The sequence below is a fragment of the Trichoplax adhaerens genome, genomic scaffold (genome assembly GCF_000150275.1).
Source record: "Trichoplax adhaerens TRIADscaffold_1 genomic scaffold, whole genome shotgun sequence".
Lineage (NCBI taxonomy): Eukaryota > Metazoa > Placozoa > Uniplacotomia > Trichoplacea > Trichoplacidae > Trichoplax > Trichoplax adhaerens.
The window spans coordinates 2809751-2832618 of NW_002060943.1; the positions used below are offsets into that span (position 1 = coordinate 2809751).

A 22868-nucleotide genomic window follows, 5' to 3' on the forward strand; every position below is an offset into this window, starting at 1 on the left:
TACTGGATGATTAGCTGTAAGTGAGACAAAAATTGTAATACGTGTAATAGCGGATTGCAACCATAGCATAGATATACCTCAACCTTAGAAGTGACTACGATGCAATAAAATCCAATTATCGTATCATAAATTATTTCGTACAGTCAATTATGACTCCATATCATTACCGAATGATAGGGTAATTGCTGGGATAGTTCAAGTTGCCGAATAGCAGTTCTTTTTAGTCTTTACATCAGTTTTACAAATGAACTGTGGCTGGATATCGAGAACGATCACTAACTAATAACGAAGCATGACGATAAAACAAATTGATTATTAAAAGAGTTAATTTTTATTTTTAGAATTCTGTTGTTCATAAAAGCAATGAAAGAGAGTAAGGTTGTAAAGTAATTACTCCACTCAGCGCGTATAATTGAAATATGTTAATTCAGTATAGCAAAACTATTAGCAATAAAACTGAAAGCCTAAGGCTTTATGTATGATTAATAACAATATAGTTATTTAGTGAGAAGTTCATCCCAGTCACTCCAAAATTCCGCCTTAAGCCGATCAGTATATTCAACTAAATTTGGAAACTTATCACGGAGCATGATGTTTGGCCAGCTTTGTGGATTCAGTCCATAGACAATATTCGCTAGGTAACCGAATAAAGCACAATCATACGAAGTAGGCCTATCACCAAGTATATAATGCTTGTCTCCAAGTATTGTCGAAATTGCCTGTAGATCTCCTTCAGTGATATGTCTAATCTCTTCATCAGAATGCTTATCCATTCCATGACTTTTCAGATTTTTACCTAATCGACTCTTGAAACTCCATAGAAATAGATTTCTCACTATCCAGGATATAGATTTGGCGGTCGAAAAAAACCACTCGCTATCTTCAAAGATTCTGTTACGAGCCACTGTAATGCTAATATATAATTTGATTTAAAATATCAGTTACAGTTTAAAGTGCATTACACCGCAAAAGAACGATTTCTATCAGAAGTCACATGTTGAATGTATAAGTAATATTAGAATGGACATATGCTATCGAATCGAGCTCTCGTTAACTGGGAAATCGAAAATCTGACGGGACTGTGATAAGTAAATGACCAGCATTAAATATTGAGATTTAACATTCGTGAAATTATGCTGTCGATGATGTACAATTTTCTATAGCCTTATACTGTACTTCCTTAAGCGAAGAGTACGTTTCTTCAGGGTTTATTTCTTTAGACTGTTTCATTGCCATACTCTGACTGTTTAACTGTGTTAATGGATGATTTATTCATAAACAGATATAATTCTGTAGCAAGAAATTAGGCTACTCGAAGCTAAGAGTATTAATAGATTGTCCATTCTTTCCCTTACAATATTGTAATTGCGTATGACAGTACCAGATTCCCAGTATTCTAGATATAAATGTGCATAAAGTTAGTTAAAGTTAATTTGCCATTAATGCTAATTGAGAACAATACAAATCTTTAGTAGGGTTGCTAGTATTAACTTTAGATAATGATACACAACCTTTATTTCTTGCGTATCATTATACAGAATGTACTGTGCTACCGTAGTGCAATGATTGCTCGGTTGTACAGTAGATAAAAGGAAGTTACCAGCAATCTGCTTAGTACACCATCTTGGTAATTTGTAGCAGTGCATCCTATCTACGGGTGAGCAAAGACTGTAAGAGCATGGTATGGCGATTTAAGAGGATATCAGTCCCTGATACTAGATTGATTGCAAAATTATGACGATAATGTGCAAGACAGTAGTGTCAAAGGGATCTGTACTTGTGCATTAGTTAGGTGTACGGTAGGTGGCACAAATCCAGAAGTAATTATCTACAGGTATTGCAATAGAGAGAATTTGATTACTTAAAGTCAGTTAATACTAGCAGTTTTCAAGGCAATTAATACAGTATAGTGTGCTGCATGAAGGCATGTTGAACTCATCCGTTTACCGACAACATCTGCAGGTGTTTAATCACAAATTTGGTTCAGGAAAAGTTTCTTATACTCAAGCAATTGCATCCATATTGCCAGATAGTAAAAAATAGTTACAACATAAAACTTGAATAATAAATTAAGCTACTACTTTATCACCATTGATAACTTACTAGACAGTGTTTTCTTCAAAAGTTTTCTGCACCACTCTGCCAAGAGCTCGTTCTTCCTCACTGAGATGTTCATCTAATGTGATCTTGAAATAGTCTGTTAAATATTCGATGATAAATGAAGAGTCCGTATGAGCTTTACCATCGATTTCTATCCAAGGGGCCTTTTGTTTTGGGCCTAACGGTTGATCGTAATCATTTTCGTAAGGTATTCCGGTTAATCGAAAAAATGTTAGCAATTTTAAAGCAAAAGGCGAAGGACTAAGAATAGTTGATGTCGATGGGAAATGATGCAATAAGACAACTCCAGGGTCTACCGTTTTAGCATTCTTTTTAAAAAATTTGATTGCAAGGTAGCCTAGCAGACCTGCAGCAGCAGTTCCAGCTAAGACATACTTCGTGTCAACAGTACTTAAAGATGTCATTATGTTTAAATGGATGGCGACTCTGACTATCCAGAAAGGAAGAGTAGTATCGAAAAATGAAAAGTCTTGGCCAGCAGTAATACTAGATGATCAGTCTGCAGGATGCAGCTTCGACAGGTTCTACTGACAGTCAAAACGTCAGAAATCCTGCGCAATGCAAGCGTTAAATATAGAGAAGTTCATCCTGTCCGTTACTAATGTACTTTTACTGAGAGTTGATTTTGACGTAAGATTACAAAAGACGGCGAGGTAATACTCCATTGTTGCAACAGCTCCAAAAATTTACATCACAAATAATACTCGAATGAAATTCTTGAGAGTAGAGGGATTATAATCTCGGCAGCTATTTCAAATAGTGCTAAATTATTGAATGATGAGCGTTTATGATTAATAATTATAGTGCAGCCCCAAATTAGATTAAGATCAGTAAAATTATAGGGCATATACAAAAACCAAACTTTGCTGTACAACATCACAAAGTTAATGCTAATTTTGAGGCTGTTTTATACTATGATTGGTTTTTGTAGATACCCTAAAGTTATATTATGACTTGCACACAGGGCTCCAAACAATGATATTATTTACTGTGCTTGAGTTGTCTACCCCAATATTTAATTGTGTTCGTCTTTGCCGTTTCAAAGTTTCAATTTTGCCTTCATTTTTGCTTTTGCGATCAATTGAATGCATATGAAATAGCTCTAGAACCTACTGTGAAGATCATGACTCCGTACTGTGTAGCACCCAATTGAATTTATCCAATTGTCCTATGTATTGTGGAATAATCGTTGCGGTATAAATTAATTTAATTAAGTTATCGATTTTTATTACACAACTACAATACTTTAGAGTAAAAGTATGGAAGGCAAGATCAGATAGTGCAAGGATATACTGTCGATCGTTTGTATCACTCATATATTCGAAATGTCCGATTGGATGGCGATCTACCGACAAATACTTCCGCAGTTCATCGTGAAGGTTATGTCAGATTTATTTAACGAATTTCTGCAAGGATAGGGTTGTTGGGACGAAATTTATCTGAATTCGTCTGGTATAGACACTATACAGTATGTGTCTTGGAGTTTTATTACACTGGGAAAAGTAATTTTATAGTCCATAAGACGACATCAGATTTGCGTATTTTAATGGATTTCTACTCAACGTCTTCGTTTGTACGAAATGAGATTTTCGTTAGTTATGCATTACAGTATAAGCTCTTAACTTATTCTGTTAGACTTGCTGTAGCATATTCACTTAGGCATAAAATTTACAGCAAGTCCGTAGAACTCTCTTCAGGAGATTTCTAGCGAGTCATCCGTATTACAAAGTAGAAGGGTTCGAAAACCTAACAACTGACAAATAAGTAATTACTTTGTGGTCCATTGAGAAGATTATATCAGTTTTTAATTTAATTTAAATAAATTTTTGTATTAATGCAATCAATCAAATTAGACTCATCTGAGTTAAGTTGAGATATCGTACAGGACACTATATAGTATATGCCTAAACTAAACTGATTATACCCGCAAAACACGTACCATGTAAATACCGGGCTATCACATAAAGAAATCAAGATAAATATTCTTCTATTAGTTTATAATTGATTTAATCAGTGATAGATGGGACCTTGCCTTGCTACCGTAGCGGTAGCTGCATACCATAATCATACAGTATAATAATCAATGAGATGAGTTCTAATGGCTACTAAACAAATAATGCTATATTATTGAACGGCGTTTTTCGAATTATGAAACTCTAATGATACTCCAATTGTACGTAATCATGCCGCCTAAGTCAGTACGATGTACTACTTATTTGGTATTAATATTCCAGGAATCAAAGTTGTAGATTTTAAACAGAATCGTACACAGACGTACATATTTAATTCATATAGTTGAACTCCTTTGAAAAGCTAAATTATGAACTAGTGTTGAATATATACGTATCATAATGAATATTTATACACAACTTACTACATATGCGCATACAGCGTATATCTTACAAGATTGCAATGTAGCAATACTTAATCATCTTGCCAAAATATTGTATCTATACTTCTTAGATATTTATAGTAACTGGTAACTGACTAGCTTCATTTATACCTGTAAGCAAACTAGTCAAACTTAAATTCATATTTTTCTTTTCTTTTGTAATAACGAGATGTTGCAGTATAGTGATATCGGAAGCTTCAATCGGATTTTTACCAAAGTTGTCTTACAGAGACAAAAGGTCTTAAGGAGGCATGGATCATAGTAAAGTGTGAAACAAGATGGTACAATCTGCAGCTTGTTGCAATGCACATAGTGCTGTACTTATATATCCATAAATCATGATCTATTCATTATATTAGTTTAAATTTTCGTTTGATGTTTAAAAATTATTAAGCTGTAGATTGAATGCAAATATCGCTACCATCGCATCATATATTTGGAATATATCATCTAGTATTATGGCTACTATGTCAAGTGCCATTATTGTTTGCATGTGCCTGTCGAGCGCATATTAATCTGGAATGCTAATCAAAGTGAGTGCTAAAAGAAGGTTGGTTAAAGTTAGTGAACGCATCGCTGCTCCCAATCAGGCCAAAAGTTGCTCTTTATTCTTTCTACATAACTATTTAAATTCGGTAAATAGTCCTTTACGTATAAAGTTAGCGAGGACTCAGGTGGATTACCGTAAATAATATTAGAGATGATGCCAAACATGGCTGCATCAATTGTGGATGGTTGATCGCCAAACATATATTTTTTATGCCCGAGCACAGCCGAAACTGCTTTAAGATCTCCAATGGCGATTGATTGAATTTCTTCAGTTGAATGTCTGCCTATTCCATGCTTCTTCATGTCTTTGTGCACTTTTCCAGCAAGAACATAACGAAAGATAAGGTATAGGTAGCTGGGCAAGTTTGCAGCTTTTAAGGTATGAGAGATGTGAGCTGAATTTTGAAATCGCACGTTAGTAATGCTGGCCCTAAAATTGTGAACGAGTTCATTTGAAATAACATTCATCAGTGCCGTTTGCGAGTGATATCGCTATTGATATTTTGTGTGTTATGGTAAGTGTCAGTAATTGTTACAGTATCGTACAGTGATGTTGACAATAAGTTTACATTATAAAAGCTATTCTGTGTCTGTACAGAATACTAATTTTGCTCAATTATTACTGTGTGCGTAGACAGCTACTAGTAGAACTTCTTATAATACCAAGTGTACGATCAAGTAAACATAAAAATTGCACACGATAAAGCACGCTCGATTCAAGCTGACATACTAGACCTTACCATCTGGTATTTTCCTCCATCATTCTTTTCAATGCATGAGCTTTAGCCCTATCCTCATCGCTAAGATCTTTATCCAAATCTACTTGAAAGAATTCGTTTAAGTGATCCATTATAAAATTAGTATCTTCAATTTCCTCTCCATTTAATTCAATCCATGGAATTTTTCCCTTTCTCTTTCCAAATGTCATACTAAAATCATTGCAATATTTAATCTTTGCCATCCTGAGGTATGTTTCTAATTTCATGACGAAAGGCGAGCAACTGGGCAAGGGTCTGCATGCATTAAATTGATGTAATCTGACCACGTTCGTAGGTAGCGGTTCCCTCTTTGCTCGATTGTTACCAAAGTAAATTTTTAGTAACAGTACTATAACGACAGCACTAATAATGGCTATAGGAAATAATGATGACATGTTTTCGTTCTTGAACTCAACGCCACAGGAATCTAAAAAAGGTTTTAGAACCTATCATAGAAGCGTACATAGACATATATAGTACTGGTGTTATTTTATACCCAATGAAATTGGGGAGCTCTGCTGCAGTCTAGCTCCAAAAGATGCAGCGGCGTGGTTTGTTTACATTTGCTCGCTTTGTTTTGGTGTCCTTTCTTGCTCTTGCATAGTATTGTACTGTACAGTGTACTGTACGCCAGAAAAAACGAAAAATAAAATAAAAAATAAACTGGTTCCCACACCGGGAATCGAACCCGGGCCGCCTGGGTGAAAGCCAGGAATCCTAACCACTAGACCATATGGGATAACCACTGAATGTATATGTAAGTTTACATTATTTAAATAAATACAATCAATCGTTTTCCAAAATAAAAAAGAAAGAAAAAAAGAAAATAAATCAATAAAAACAGGAATTTTAGGTTGGGGCCTATGGGTACAGTATCACTGCAGAAGCATGTACTGTACTGTACTGTATTGTATTGCATTGCCAGGGAGTGCCATCTACTGTACACTGTACAGTACAGTAAGGTAAAACTAAAAATTCCCCTAAAGCGGGTACAGCGGGTAATGGAGGAAAATAAAATTTTATTGTGGAATAACGGTACAGTACAGTACTGTACTGGTACTGTGTGACTTTACAGTACAGTATGTACTGTACTGTACTGTACTGTACAGTTGAAAATTGATAGAACTCCTTAGGCGTTACCCATACAGCATCTACTGTACTGTAGTCTACTGTACTGTACAGTACAGTACTGTACAGTGCGCTGCGAGGTGAAGATCTCATTCTGGCTGTACAGTACTTAAGTACAGTACAGTACTGTAGCATGATTGAAGACTGTACTGTACGTTGTAGTAAAAGCGACATTTATACACTGGGATTTGGGCGCTCATGACATAGGCAAGCGTTTAGGCTTGACCGAGATCGCTTCTTTCTAATGATGTTACAGTAATAATCTTAAATTATATCTAATACGCGTAAAACTACTTCATCAAATACAGTAGAATTTCAATTTGAAAGACTTTTTCCTGACATTATTTTGTTTAAACACATCGTACATCGTAGGTTTTATTAATTAATAAAGCCTGTAGCAGTTAATGTGAATCTAGCTCGCTTGAACTATTGACGTGGTGACGCAACTGGAGAAGAATCCAACTTGGTAAAGTTTGTAAACTCTGGAATCGCAGGTACTATGCTGTATACTGTATAGTAAGCCTTGTGCAATGACGCATATACTAGATATATTCATACAATGTGTTTATAAATGTTAGAGCATAACTCCTGTTTTAACCGACTAAAGGCTGTAATCTCAGTCTTTAAAGTCATGAAATACTACTATATTCATGTGGATAGTACTATATACAGTCTTATACTTTCGTAAGCCATTGTATGGAAAGCACTATCAACTCTGTGATGCTCGCTTGATTAGAAGCGATCGATAGAAATAGTTGACCAATACGTTATATTATTCTAATTGAAGAAAATGAATTTATCTTTTGCATTATTACAAAGTCATTCTTTGTAGTGCCGAAGCATTAGTTACTACATTTATAAAGTGCTATACATTAGAATAAATAAAAAGTAAAATGACACCATAAACGTATGATTTAGTGTAGTGTACTGTTTTACAAACTACTAGAAAATACGACGATAATCATCAGGAAAGATTCACGAATACGGCGCTGCCGTGCTACTACAGTACTATGAGCGGAGTTATCATCATGTAGTGATATTTGCGTTATGTATAATAGAGTATATGTACTTTATGTAGACATAAGCCGTCTAAGTATTTTAAAGTAATCTTGAAATTTCTTCGTTTTAGTCACATCGTTATCCGTCGATTACTTTGATCTAAAATTAAAATTGGCCGAAAGGGGTTAATTTCGATTTAGACAACAGGATGAGTACTAGCGTTCGTAGTAGCGGTACCAACAATCGAGGATTTTCAAATCGTAGAATAAGGTATGATGATTATTACAAACTAACTAAATTATCTTTGCGGTAGACTATTGTAAAAGTTCTGGAATGAGTTGATTTGAGACTATTCGTATAGCGATGAGGAATGATGCAGTCTAAACAGTCTGTACATTGCCTTAATATCTTAAATGTTAGCGATTGAGAGCAATCCATAGATCACTGTAATGCAACACTGCGTTGTACGGTACACTATGATTCAGCTATTATTGCACGGTTCTGTATCGCCCATGTTATATCATTGCGTCTATTTTGGATTAGTTGCTAAATTGGACGTCTGCTGAAGTATTGTGAATGCAATGCAGTAACTTAGTGCTGGTACTAGTTACTGTTATACTGTCCTGTATTATGATTATACGCGTATGGATTGGATCCACTGACAAGAAGGGCAGATTGGATACTTGCTTGATTCAGTACTTCATTACTTTATATTATACAATCCACATTACATTACTTAATAAGTCCATTATTGTAGCAGGATCGAACGTTGTGTTCTGCCACATGAAATGGGTCAATGATCCGTTTATACTATTAAGCGTGGTTAAAAATACTGGAAGGACAGAATAAATAATCAAAGAAGTGATTTTATTATCAGTTTCTTAAATTTCATCGTCTCGCACAGCAGTATTCCTACGCGTATACTTTCCCGCAAGGCACATTCAACGCAATGTGTGCCGCCAGTTTACAGTTCCATTTTTGGACAATATTTAGATTGGGACGACATTGGTCCGCAAATGATATCTACGGTAGTTATTCACTAATACAGTATAGCCCAATGGTGAGTAAATGATGATTTTGTACGAAAGTAATTGGTAGTCCAATCTCTTTTTGCTTCCCTGTGCTTTAGCCAACAGCATTTTTAACAGTACGGTTCCATTGACAGTCCAGTAATGTTACGGGTACTTTGCCAAGGGATTTCTTCTCATCATTTCCTCATTTCAAGTCAATGGCTAATGCTCTCAGTAGTGTCATGCTATACTGTATGCTGGTAGGGCGTAATGACGTTGCAGACTACATACCGTATACCAAGTTAGCAACTACGTTTCCAGTATCTCGCTGCTCGTGTAGTTTGACTTCCCGTCTGTACGTCCGCGTCCCTTGCGGTTCTCGTTGTGGGTTTTCGCGCAGCAATGGTGCCTGTGGACTCCTTTTACAGTATTAAATTACAGTAGTGTTGTATTTGGAATCGCTGGGCCATCCTCTAACTACAGTAAATACTGCAGTTTTCTTTGGCAAATTATGATGAAACAATTTTCTTACAGTAGTCGCTGTCTTCAAAACTCAACACCTGTCTCTGATACTTTCTAAACAAGTAATTTTTTATCATAATATCTCGTGCAGTATGACACGGTGGCCATCTTTTAGTAGTCCCTGGCGTGGCCATGCATCTCCAGTCGTCTTCTTTAATTAATCTATTCACGACAGTCAATCTTATTTAACGTCAATGGTTGCAGCTTCATACAGTACCATAATCCTTTCTCGTCTTTGGGATTAGTTATTGTGTAATCCGTGTGAATACTCTGTCATTTGCTGTAGCTGTTTTGCCCGTGCTTGTTTTGATAATAGCGTCAGCTTTACTTTCCTCCCCGATTGGTAACCATAACTACCCTATTACTATATCCAGTCTGTGGTTGCAGCCTACTTGAAAAGTAGCAGTTTTCCAGTTGAATAGAGCAACAACTGTCATAAATTGCAGTATACCTAAATGTATTTATTGGTTGATAGATGGTCTTACTTCATTACCATACCCTACTGTATTTTGTCACGGATGGATGCCGATAAATTCATCAATTGATCTTTTCACTTACTCTTTCTTTAGAGTGATCGAGAGCATTCTATTGAGCAATCTGCATACGATGCAGTCAGTATTCAACAGAAAATTAATTAAAAAGAAGTTGTAGTTTTAATCGACGATTGGTGCTGCTCGGCGGAGTATAATGTGCGATATTATTCATTCATAGTTATCCTTAATTAAGTTGAAACTTTGGTGCTTTCTATTCTAATTAGGCTCTGTTGATTTAAAACTTTTCAACTATTGCACGTTTGCTTGCGTTGGAATAGATGATATCGGGACCTTCGATCAATATAAGTACTTGCTATCAAAATTGAAAACAATCACTTACAGGGACAAATAGAGTAATTACACTTCATAGCGACTGATAGTCCTTGTTCCATCGGCGTTTTATAGCTTTCTACATTGATTAGTAGAATGGAGGGTAATCAATAACTTGCATCAGCCCTTGTTTTCGAAGTCATAGACAATCGATGATAATGGTTGTACTTGTACATTACAGTATATCATAGAGGTATTGTGCGACGCAGTACAGTAGAATCATGGCTTTCGCAACAATCGAGCTACAACACACTACCATGTAATTTACAAAGGAGACATTGAACCCTTTCTTAATTCTATCCTATCACTTCTTCTCTTATTGGTGGTATTATAATAGCAGATAGGGAGCTTTACTTATTCTGTCTAGGAATTATTAGAACGACTTTACTGGTCATAAGTTGGCGTAGTTTGATATTGGTTCTACATGCTTTACGCGAACAGGAATAACCGATGATGTCATGACGCACTACGCAGTACTGTAGGATCAGTTTTGATCGGGTTAATAATGTCCAGTTTTTTCTCCATTTTTAGTAGAATAGTGACAAGCATAATATTAAATCAATAACATTGGCTATATATGTCTATATAGATTCTCAAGGAAATAACTTCTTGATTAACTTTAGTACGCAGTTATGCAACCCAAGACATATGTGATATTGTATAGTAATATTATTTGTTTATCAAAATACAATGACCTTTATATGCCTGTAAATGAAGGATCAATTGCAGTGAGTGCTACTTTACTTTGCTAAATGTGTAACATCATTATTGCCAATATAATCTCTAAAGAATGTATTTCTAGTTTTCAACTAAAATTCAGATACGGGTAGAAATTGGAATCAAGTCAATTCATTGACTAAATTTAAAATTTTATTGAAATTTTGAATAATTTACAATGAATTTGTCCAATTTACTATAACAACTTATTAGCGACGTCCAACAATAACATACTGATATTGCTCAATGCTTTCCTGAGTTGAGACATACATTTTTACCTGGTTACTAAGACGGCTAGTTATATCTCTAGCGAATAATGTTACACTATTACCGGGCTAACCTAGTGTAGATAAAAGTGAATGGCGTAGATAATCTAGTAGATTGTCTTATTCAACAGTATATCTTTAAGAGGCAAAAATTAAAATATTGAGGGATTAATGTTATGTTAGTACTGTATACGTATGACAGCGAAAGGGCTGTATCAAGCGAAATACTGTCGTTGAAGATTAAGTATTTACTATATCAATCACTATTGCCATACTTATTAGCTTAATGAACATTGATTAACTACAAAATACGTCAGTAAAATGGTTTGTAGTAGCGAAAAATAAATTGATCATAATCTACTATTTCTACGGTAGTGGTCACAAAACTTACAGAAATCAACAACGGAAGTCACACTCCTATCCCTCAAGTAATAACAACTTCAACAGCAGTCACAGCAATGATGTAAGTACGATTTATTAGGAGCTACTATTGCTCATTGTTACTCAATGGTATTATAGATCTATCCACTGCATATGCATGTGGTCTAACGTTATAGTTATAGATGGCTTCGTTAATTGCTATCAACTAAGATTCATATATACAGTACTGCTTGATGTTGCTATTCAATTTGCAGTTTCTTTAAAAATACTTACCTAAGGTTAGGTTCTTACTGCTTTCATTGTTTTAGTCATTTTTGCGGCATAAAATATGTGAAAAATAATCCATAAATCGCTATAATTAATCAATGATCTATCAATCGAGTATTTGTTTATGCCATAGAAAGGTCTTGAAACAAAAGTACATTACTGCTTTATTTTATAACAGTATAAAATTTTTACTATTAAGAAAGAACTCAAATGTGAACTATTGTTACCGTCTATACAGCTTTGTAATATCGTACAAAATCTTTTCCTATATTAAATTCATTGATACATGCAATTGTCTCTCTATCCAGACTGGAATACTAGAGCGCTATACTATAGTGATAGATGATATATTGTATAATATTATAAAAGCTTTTTAGTTTGGTGATCATTATATGATAGGCCAATCACGCGATGTACGATCGTATTGCATAGAATGATATGTAATCTAATTTAAACCTATAAATGTGGAAATGTGGAAATGTGGAAAAAATTTCTATTAACACTTCAAATTGAGCATTGTAGTGGTCATAAAAATGAATATGAATACTGAAATCTTAAATGACACTGTTTGAATGTAACGTTATAGCCGACACATGGACACTTGGAGGGTGTATATGCCGATGCTCACTTTACTTATCATGTAACTAGTTTAATGGTAAGTGTAAACTGATTGTGTCCTATTTACAAATTCTATTCAGTACTTTTGGCTTATTTATGAATATATGATATTCCGATTGTTTTATATTTGTATAATACAATCCTCTTTCACTTAGTAGTACTATGATCACTAGACTAGTTTATGATTCTTAAACTACTCAGCGTATAATTTAGTAGCAATCTTGGAATGAAAATTGCTTCTCATAATAGGCATCTCTAATACTTCTAGGGTGTATTAGTACGTGTAGTCGTTACTAATGGGAATATGTTTGAAGGAATATTGCGATCGTGCTCACCAAAGGTAAAGGAACCTTTTTTTAGTGCAATTTAACATATTTAAATAATTACATGTTACCAGAATATCACGCTGTGTAACGAAGCTTACTTAATGACTATTAGTTAATTCAGTTAGACTTCTGTATATTGCATTCTAAATTTATACGTAACGAGTTACTAGCATTATCGTTCTTTAGTATTTTGTGATAATGCCAGCAAAACTATTACCAAATAAAGAAGTTGAAATTGATAGCATTTACGATAAAGGTTACTAACAAGTGTTTTAATTTTATTGATAAAAATAGGCGGATATTGTCTTAAATGCTGTCCATAGACTTAAAACTAGCGATAACGGAAACCAGCTTAGAATCGATGATAATATTACGGAGAATATGATATTTCATCCTAAAGACATTGTTCACATCGAAGCTCGCGATGTCAACTTAATGAAATACAAAAAATGTAAATAATTAATAGTGTTAACAATGCACCAGTGATGTTTTGCCATACACTATAGAAGTAAAAGTTTACATTTTATGCAATATCACTTTAGTACGTGTGAAGTTTTAGCTACTATTATCATCTTCAATCAGTGTATTAATTGTCGGTGCTCTATGGGAAAGGGTAAAAGCGTATACTTAAGCTACTGCCATCTATTCTATCTTTAAATGAGATGGCAATGTTAATGCATTATGCTTAGTATGGTTTATTTGTAGCCTTCAGTTATATTTCATGTAGTAAATCGATATCTTACAGTTTAAAATAGGAAAGAATTTGAACTTGCATAGATATTGAAACTGTATCTAAGACATTAATCAGATTAAATTAATCATTCAATTCTTAATTTTATCAGCAGCGGACTTTATGACTGATTCTGCTATCAGCGGGTACAATGGCGAAACTGAAGGACGTGAATTAACTGTACGTGTTAAAATGTTATTGTAGTTGAACTTTTGTGATCTAGAAATTATGACACACTTACAATACATTTTATTCTTCTTTTGATGTCCAATGCTTTTTAATGTTTACAGCCATGGGAAGCAGATCCAAGTATACAAGCCGATGAGGGCCTTGGCCTTTTTGATGATGATTCGGTATTATAGCATTTTTTTAATTATCACTTCTTGCAAGACATCGCTACATTTATCTCTATTTCAAATTCTCTTAAGGCTCGTTGGGATTCAAAGGATATGTTACATACAAATGAAACTAAGGTATGGGAAAGCTCACTACAGTATTACTTCGTGATACTAAATTTTTATATTCATTTTATTATATGTTGATCTTCAAACGAAATATCACAATAATAATAATCTGCGTTGTCTACTCATTTATCCACAATATAGTTTGGCGTGAAATCAACTTTTGATTCCTCGATGAAAGACTACACGTAAGTATTTTGTATCCTCAATCCTAAGATAAATTTATCGATTTTCGTTATGGGCGAGCACTAGTAGTTTCTAATACAATAGCTGACCATTTGCTGTATTGCTGTAGGACTGAATTAAAGAAAACGAATTCATTGGAATATAAGAAAAAGATGGAAGAAGCGGAAAGGCTAGCCTATGAAATAGATATTGAAAATGTAAGCGATTTTATCGACTATTTATCTACTAACTCCGACTTGCAATTTCGTATGGCTTCAATATTGGATATTTTTAAATCCCTTAGCGAAATCGAAAAGTCAATACCTACAGTAACTTAACGGAAGAAGGAAAATATAGCGCTGTCATTAGCGATTCGAACATCAATAAGTATACCGAAAGGTAAGAGAAGTGATGAATATTTTGTTCGGATACCGATTATTTCTAATCTTTTATAATTAATTTAGTACAAAAAGTCAGGATAACGGAAAGGATAATATCAAAATTGATAACAAGAGTGAAGCTTCCAGCAATAACGAAGTCACTAGTAGTAAAGAAGGTACTACTGTTCATAATTTTGATGTAGCCAGAGGCAATAATATTGTATACATATACGTATTGCCGTATGAAAAGGCTAAACAGTGATGACCAAATAAACTTTTCTAAAATCAGCTGTTATACACTAGTAAATCCGATTTGCTCTGATCATTTTCTAGTAACTAAAGATGAAATCACTATTACTAGTGATAAAGTTGATAATACTACTGACGTCGGTGCCTCTAATATGCAAGGTAGCTAGCAGATAATTGCCTATACGATAACGTTCATTATATTTGTAGCTCAATTGCTGCTCGACCATGATGCCTGTATGCACTAAAATCGTTGATGAAGTAGCATATTTATTTTTTTAATTAGCGAAAGATCACGTTGATGTCCCTGAGAATAGCAGCAGTAAAGAAATTTCTGAAGACACGGTTGTTGCAGAAAGTGTGAAAGATGAAACCGCTAAAGACGCTATTTCATCTGAGGTAGTAGAAAGATTATTGAAAGATGTACACGCTGTTATGCAACGCATCTTTAGCTGTTCTCTCAGATTGAATTAAGTATATTTTACACGTATATATAACTTCTAGAAACAGGAAATAACCTCTATAGGGCAAGCGCCAAAACCTGGTAAGAATAAAATTGATAGTAACGACAATGCATAACTGAGGATTCAGTAATAGCGTTAACGACAACTCAATGTTGTCCCATTTTTTATTTTGTTTGCGATGCTAATTTACGAATAACATGGTCATTGACAGATATTGAAAGGTTGAAAGATTTTCATAAAAATTTCACGTTTGGTCCTGTCACCAGCAGCAATGAAAATTCGACGACAGATTCAACAACTAATGATAAAGTAGATTCTGATAATAGCGCAGCAAAATCTGAGAATTTAAATGAAAAGAAGAAATCATCGTAAGTTACAGTGGAGTTATTATTTGTAAAGTGAAAAATACATAGATGTAAATGATTACCATTTTATTTCATTAATGAAGGAACTTAATAGTAATTAATTTTCGGATGAGATGTAACGGTAAAATCGAAATAACATGAAGCGTGATGTTTACCGATTATTAATTTTAAATATTTTCAGAAAGCTTAATCCTAATGCTAAAGCATTCACTCCTACCAGCACTTTGGTTAGAGCCAATATTAAACTACAGTATATACCTGCTGTTCGTGATATGATGATGGCTATAACTATAATATACAGCATGATCGCTAATAACGTTATACTTTTAAATGTTATTATGATCGAAGCCTTGTTTAAAGCTATGTTCAAAACTGTGACAATATTTTTGTTGCATTAAATTAATTTTTGTATTTTTGTTCTCTTTATGACTGATACAACTTCTGCAAATATTAGAAATCTAAGTCAAGCAGTAGTCCACCAACAACAACTGTAACGGTTTCTACCACCACTAGTGGAATTCATCAAACGTCGTCCAATACATCCAGTAGTTACCAAAGCAAGCATAAATCTAAGGGTAATATTTTACAGTTCAGATTACATTTAAAGACTATAAATTTTGTAAATTCTTTAATCTTACGTTTACAGGACGATCTTCTAATAACGTTCCTAGCCAGTCCAGTTCATTCCAGAATCATCCCGGAATTCCTTATAACACTCCAAGTATGCAAGGGCCTAACAGTAAGATTGTTTTAAGACTTCTATGAGCAGGTAATTATACCGAATAAAAAATTCATAAATATTATCATATCCTGATTACTTAGATATTGGCTATACGGAGCAACATCCAACACAGGCACGATTCGTTAGTATTTCACTATTTTCAATAACAGTATAATAAAATCTGCCATCAATTGTTTATAAAATTGGTAAAGTAACGTCATTAAATTACGTCAATTACTGTTTGGTGCAGGCTACGAATAATACAATTTCGTATGAAGCTCAAATGCAGTCGCTTTATTACGGTATCCTCAATTACGCAGTATGACTTACAAAATATCAGTCATTAACAGTAAATACTTGATCGTTCTTTACTTATATAGGTTCGCCTACTGCAGCAGGTCAGCCTATGGCAATGAATTTGCCGACACAGGTTGGTCAACGTATCCAAAATGTGCCACAGCCGATGCCCACAGTAATTACATATCCACAAACTGTCCAACAAAATGAAATTCGTCAGGCAACACAAGTTCAGCCGCAAGTTTACCAGCAAGCAATAAGTCCGAGATTTGGATTGCAGAATCAGCAATTATCTCAGCAAAGTCCTACACCAGGTTATAGCTATAACGTCCTAGTTACACCGCGTCCATTAGCTTCAAGTAACACCGCTGGTATGAATCCTCATATTAATTCTTCACAGTTTATGCAGTCAAGAGGTTTGTAGTACATGTTAATACATAAAATAGTTATATGGATGAAGTTTTTATCGCATAAAAATTAATGGTTTCATCGCAGTGCGTTATACTGTTCTTCACCAATTTTAAAACATTTTTTAGGCCCATATTATCAATATAAGCAGTGAAAGAAAATAAGCCAACAAAAGATTATGTTCCGGTTTAACTCTGCGATGGACAATGTGTACTGTAATAAATGACACATTGAAAATGCTTCTGTTATTTGTTGTCACCTTCGATTAATCAATCATAATTTAAAAAAAAGTGACAAGATGTTTCGTCAAGAAATAAAATTGCTTACACTTGATGCAACAAAATAACGATATTTTAACGTTTTATTTGACATCTTTTGTCTATACTATACAGTCATAAAACAACTAATATAGGAGAAAAAATACGAGACCTGAACCATAAACAAGTAATAATTTAGTATGCAACCGAATTGCAACATGACACATTATTTTTACAGATACAAAATCTGTAGATTGTCTCATTTAGTAATTAACGGAAGGTCTCGTTACCATCGTACTAAATTCAGATTAAAAAAGTTTTAGGTAAAGTAGGCTTACACTATACACCTTCAAAACCCTAAATAATTCCTATTCAATTGACCTACTCAACACCAGAATATTTATATACAAAGTCGGTACTTAATTCAAATTCTCATATTTAAATATACAATCGGTGATAATCATTAGCACCAAACGCCGCATTACATTTAGGGCATTTTCGTTGTCGTGTTTCATAGCGCGTTTTTATGCAATCACTGCAAAACACATGGAAGCACTTTGTTAGGACAGTATCTTTCTTCTTTACGTTGCAGCATGGGCATGTCAACTTCGCCTTCAGAGAATCAGAAGGAACAAATAATTCAGTTTGTTATCACAACATCATAATCATGAATTGTATTCAGATGCCTTTTTACCTTATACATCTTCACTTCTTCTGATAACACTTCATCTGCTGATGTCATTGAATCTACCTTTTTCAGTCTGTCCAGTTTTCTCTTAAGACTATTCCTTTCTTCCTATAATCCATTAGAGCAGAAACACAAAAACAGATGTTTAACAATAAATTCGAAATTATCAGAAGTTGACAAGACAAAATTAATTGATTTGAAATACCTGTACACGCCTCAGCTTGAAGGAATCCTTTTCAAAGTCACTTACTTTACTATCTAAACTGCTTTGAATCTATTGGTGTTTAATTAGAGCAGAGCGTAATATTTAATTAGAGACTAAAGATTACATGGAGAATTATGTAATCAAAAATGTTGTTTGAAAACTCTTGATTAGTAAGCAGCCGATATTACCTTTTGATAAAGTGATCGAAAGTTATCTAACTCCATTTTGTTTCCTATCACTGTTTGGCGAAGCTCGTTTAGCTGTGGAAGTTAATATTTTAAAATCATCAGCCTTATTTGAAATGATTAGTACCATAATTTAAAACCTCATAGAAAGTCCTACAGTTCTTTCGCAAGCTTCCGATGATTGAATTCGTAATTGTAACTCTTGATCCTTAACCGTCTAAAAAATATTATAAAAATTATTATTATACGCGTATGCCAATCAATAAATACGGAATACGAATGTGTTTAACTAATTGGCATCATACAATGGTTGACTGTAGTAATTTTTCATTCTCTTCAAATTTCTTGCATAAAATCTTTTGATTTTCTACTTCATCATGTAGCAGTGATAATTTCTCTTCCAAGAACGTTTTTTCTTTCGTATATACTTTCTTTGTTTGATTAGCTTTGATACTCTACAGAAATTTCAGGTAACAACAACACAACATCGTTAAACAACGATATTTTCAAACTATAATCTTCTAAATATGTAGAATGTACCTCAGTCATGAGTTTAAAATTCATATCATCTTTCTCCTTGATCTGCTCCAGTAATCTAGCATTTTGTTCTTGCATATCCTCAAAAGCTTGACCGGTCATTTCCATTTCAGCCAATAAAGTTTCCTGTTCCTGATTTAGTAAGGAGCAAAGCAAATAATAGGTGTTAGGGTCCGTTTCAGTATTTATACCTTGGCATGTGCTGTACACATTCAGGTTTATTGACACAGCATAAAAGGGCACCTACTTGTTTAGTACTAGCAAGTTTCTTTTGCAGTATTTTGACACTCTCTTCGGATTCCAGAATATGGGGTTTCACTTTTTCAAGAGCTAGCTTTTCCGCATTTGCGATTTCCGTATCTTTCTGGTTAAGCTTAACTTTCAGATATTCCACTTCTTCTTTCGAGCGGCGTTCTGATGCTAAAATCTGTTGATTTAATAACAAAAATATTAATAATACCTTTTTTATTAAATTTTTCTCCCATACAATCCGTGAAAGAACGATGCATTATGACCCGTCATAATCATTATATGCTATATGGAACCGAAGAATTATCATATAAACCCGACCTCTATCTTATCCCGTTTATCTTTCACATTGGATTTATAAACATCTAAAAGAATTTTCATTTCCCTCTGACTCTCCTGTGCTTTCCTATGATTAATCAAGTAGGTACAATTTGTTTAAATTCAACGTAGAAGATTAGAGAAAAATATTCGCCGCATTACGTAGAAACTAAATATCTAACTTTAATTGATTTCGTAAGTCTTTCATCGTATGATCATTCGTTGAGTCAGCATTTCCACTGTTAGTTTTAGAATTATCCTGTTTACCACGTAGAATATATAATTTAGAGTTTAATTTCGAACACTTTGCATGAATGAATGATATAGACGAGTTTTCTTGCCTGTTTCTTTTTCTCACGATACGAATCGGAATCAACTAATTTCTGCTTTAATCGGGCAATTTCTTCGGTCAATTGTTTATTACGATCCTGTGTATGATTACAATAAATTGACTTGATTAGGTATAAAACAATAATAATACTAGAATAGCATTCTGTCTTTTGTCCCATTATCGCTTACGCTATCATACCTTGGTAGTTTTCACGAAATATTCAAGTTCAGCTAATCGAGACGCTTTAAAATACAAAAATATTTCCTGTGAATGAGCTGGAGTATACTGACAATGATTACAAATAGTATCCTATACATTTCGTAGAATAAACCATTCTGCAAACTATGCACCTTCTTGTTGATTGATAGCAGTGACCTGCTGGTATTTCGTCTCGATATCATCATATTCTTGCGTCAGTTTCTGCAATATACTCTGCAATCTTGTGACTTCAGCTTTAGCTTCGTTATATAAGTTGATTTGATCACTTTCCAACTGCTCTAAACATGACTCGTGCTGTGACCGACACTGGTTAATTAATCTTCGCAAATCTTCGTTTTGGCTACGCAACTAAGAGCAATGATATCGTAAAAAACTTTTGAATATGTTGTTTTCATTCAACAACAGTTTGAAGGTACTAGCATATTAAAGCCCTAAACCTTAATGATAGTAGAAATAGTTTACCTGCAAAGCTTCGCTTTCAGCTATTGATAACCTCGATTGAACATTTAAGTAATGCCCCGACTTCAGAATTACATCTTCAGCAACAATAGAACGCTCATAACTCAACGTCTCTACTTCTCTCTTAGCCGATTCTAGTTCACGTTGCATTTTTTCCAATTCATTTAATCGATTATTGGAGATGTCACGATATTCATTCAATTCTGCTACTACTTCCTCATGCTGTTAGAGAAAGCAGGAATTACTTTACTAACAACATAGCTTTAATCAAACCTAAATATGAATGGTCCCGTAGCGATAATAATACCTGATTGATAGGAACAACTTGCGTACTTTCAACTTCTCCACTATCACCAACACCACTGGCTTCGGCGTTGTTGCCTTGCGTTGTCGGTTCAGCGACCACAGAGGAAGCTGCCGACGGTCCTACTACCGGGAATAAGGAAATATACAGTACGTTATCTAATGCAGTAATATCACAGTCTCTATGAACAGCGAAATTCCAGAGTGCGAACCGTTTCCAGATTGATCAATCAACATTAAATGTTTATTTAATTTTTCAGTTTTCCGTTTCTCTTTGTTTAAATTATATCGGTAATCTTCCAGTTCAGTAAGAGCTTCAGATAATTCTGATTCTAATAACTTTGCTTTGTCAGTTAGTTGCGACAGCTGTAAGGAAAGCGGGAAAAAGAAACAAAATCGGAATGATAGAGATTAGCTTAAGTTACGTTACAACTGAATTAGTATGAGTATGTTGGAAGAATTCGAGTGACCGTGTTTGACTTCTAACCACGCTAATCGTAAGTCTATATCTACGTCATGTACCTGCAATTTATTTATATGCTGTTTCTCTTGTAATGAAGTGATAAGGTTTTCTAGATTCTCATTTCTTGAAGCTAAATCTCCAACTTCTGATCGCAAGGTAATATCTATTTCCTTATTACGATTCGAACTGTCATCGGATCTTTGATAAATTTAAATTGATATAAGAGTTCAATACAAGACATAACCAGTACGATATATAGGTATATACTGTATTAACATGAGTAATTATGTGCACCATTAGTGGTATACCCGTACATTTCGTTTGCGAGTTTGCGTAAAATGGTTTGTTTTTGAGTTAATTTGTCCATTTTTATCAGCAACTTTGACATAAGGACTTTAGAAAAGGCACAACGTTTTTCTAGATCACGTTCTAATGACGATGAATTCTCGTCATATTCCAAAGCTTGTAAAAATGATCTGGTCGCGTCTCGAGGTTCTGAGCATATGTACAACATTATTACGTTTAATTTATTTTTCGATTTTAACCATCATAGATAACAGAAAAAGGTTTACACCCTGAAAGGCTTGCTTATATCAGGACAGTGTTACCTTCTTCAATATGATCGGAGGGATCGCAACGCGTCATCAGAGACTGTAAATCATCGTCTAATTGATTCCAGAACCTACATATTAGATGGGATTGAAAAAGCAATAAGAATATTTAAAAAAAGAATAAACTTAAAAATGACGTTCATGAGTGCTAATTTAATGCAGGTAAATGATATGATACTACTTTGTACATATTTGCATACTAACTATTTTAATTTATCGATAGTAATTTAACTTTTTCTAGAGTAAGACTAAAATTGACAGCTGCATCGGATTCTTAACTGGGCTGCATAAATTTGGAAAGAATACTCCGCAGCCGTCTAGTTATTAAATTATTTGATTCTAGCAATAGAGATAAAGTATTGATTGTACCCTGCTGTATTGATTTTAATTCTAATGTACAGTTAGTAAAAAGCTGACGAAAGCAACAATTGGCTCGATACAAAATAGCATCAGTTGTAACACCATCAATAAAAGACGTAAAAGGACCTTGGTAATATTGCTTACGGTAAATAACAAGACAGTAGCCATGCATTACACTAGAATGCTCTACACACCTGTTAATAGTACAAAGAGCTGAATCTTCAGTAACACGACGCTTTTCTAGGTCAGTAATACGGCTGTTCAATTCTTTTTGTTCGGCTCGCAATTGCTGTAAACGGATGCTAAGTTGCTTATTTTGAACCTTTAAGGTTTTACAATTCAGGTCATCCTAATATAAAATTGAAGCAATCTTAAATTGTCGTCAACTGACATACTTCAACATTTGATTGTGATCGTTACTTTACCTAATCGTAACAAAGAACAGAAACCAATTTATTTAGAGAAATTCAAATTCAGGGTAATTGTTTACTTAGATAACATCCCGTGCTAACAGACCATAATATACAAT

At 34.2% G+C, this 22868-nt stretch overlaps 3 protein-coding genes across 3 annotated transcripts; 1 reads left to right on the forward strand and 2 right to left on the reverse strand.

The window, feature by feature from the left end:
- Positions 1-497: 497 nt before the first annotated feature.
- TRIADDRAFT_18286 (uncharacterized protein) lies at positions 498-2525 on the reverse strand (the record flags this gene model as incomplete). The annotated part of the gene is made up of 2 exons (XM_002108510.1): positions 498-876; positions 2104-2525. The coding sequence occupies 2 exons, from the start codon at positions 2523-2525 to the stop codon at positions 498-500; spliced, it is 801 nt and encodes a 266-aa protein (XP_002108546.1).
- A 2549-nt stretch (positions 2526-5074) lies between these two features.
- On the reverse strand, positions 5075-6215 carry TRIADDRAFT_20305 (uncharacterized protein; the record flags this gene model as incomplete). Its single annotated transcript, XM_002108511.1, has 2 exons — positions 5075-5492; positions 5803-6215. The coding sequence occupies 2 exons, from the start codon at positions 6213-6215 to the stop codon at positions 5075-5077; spliced, it is 831 nt and encodes a 276-aa protein (XP_002108547.1).
- Positions 6216-8155: 1940 nt separating this feature from the next.
- Positions 8156-17308, forward strand: TRIADDRAFT_51569 (uncharacterized protein; the record flags this gene model as incomplete). Its single annotated transcript, XM_002107714.1, has 21 exons — positions 8156-8217; positions 11701-11788; positions 12560-12628; positions 12860-12931; positions 13212-13368; positions 13760-13827; positions 13938-14000; positions 14076-14120; positions 14253-14296; positions 14404-14491; positions 14578-14672; positions 14738-14829; positions 14987-15061; positions 15186-15298; positions 15404-15443; positions 15575-15731; positions 15910-15955; positions 16183-16303; positions 16375-16467; positions 16830-17162; positions 17283-17308. The coding sequence occupies 21 exons, from the start codon at positions 8156-8158 to the stop codon at positions 17306-17308; spliced, it is 1947 nt and encodes a 648-aa protein (XP_002107750.1).
- Between the last annotated feature and the right edge of the window lie 5560 nt (positions 17309-22868).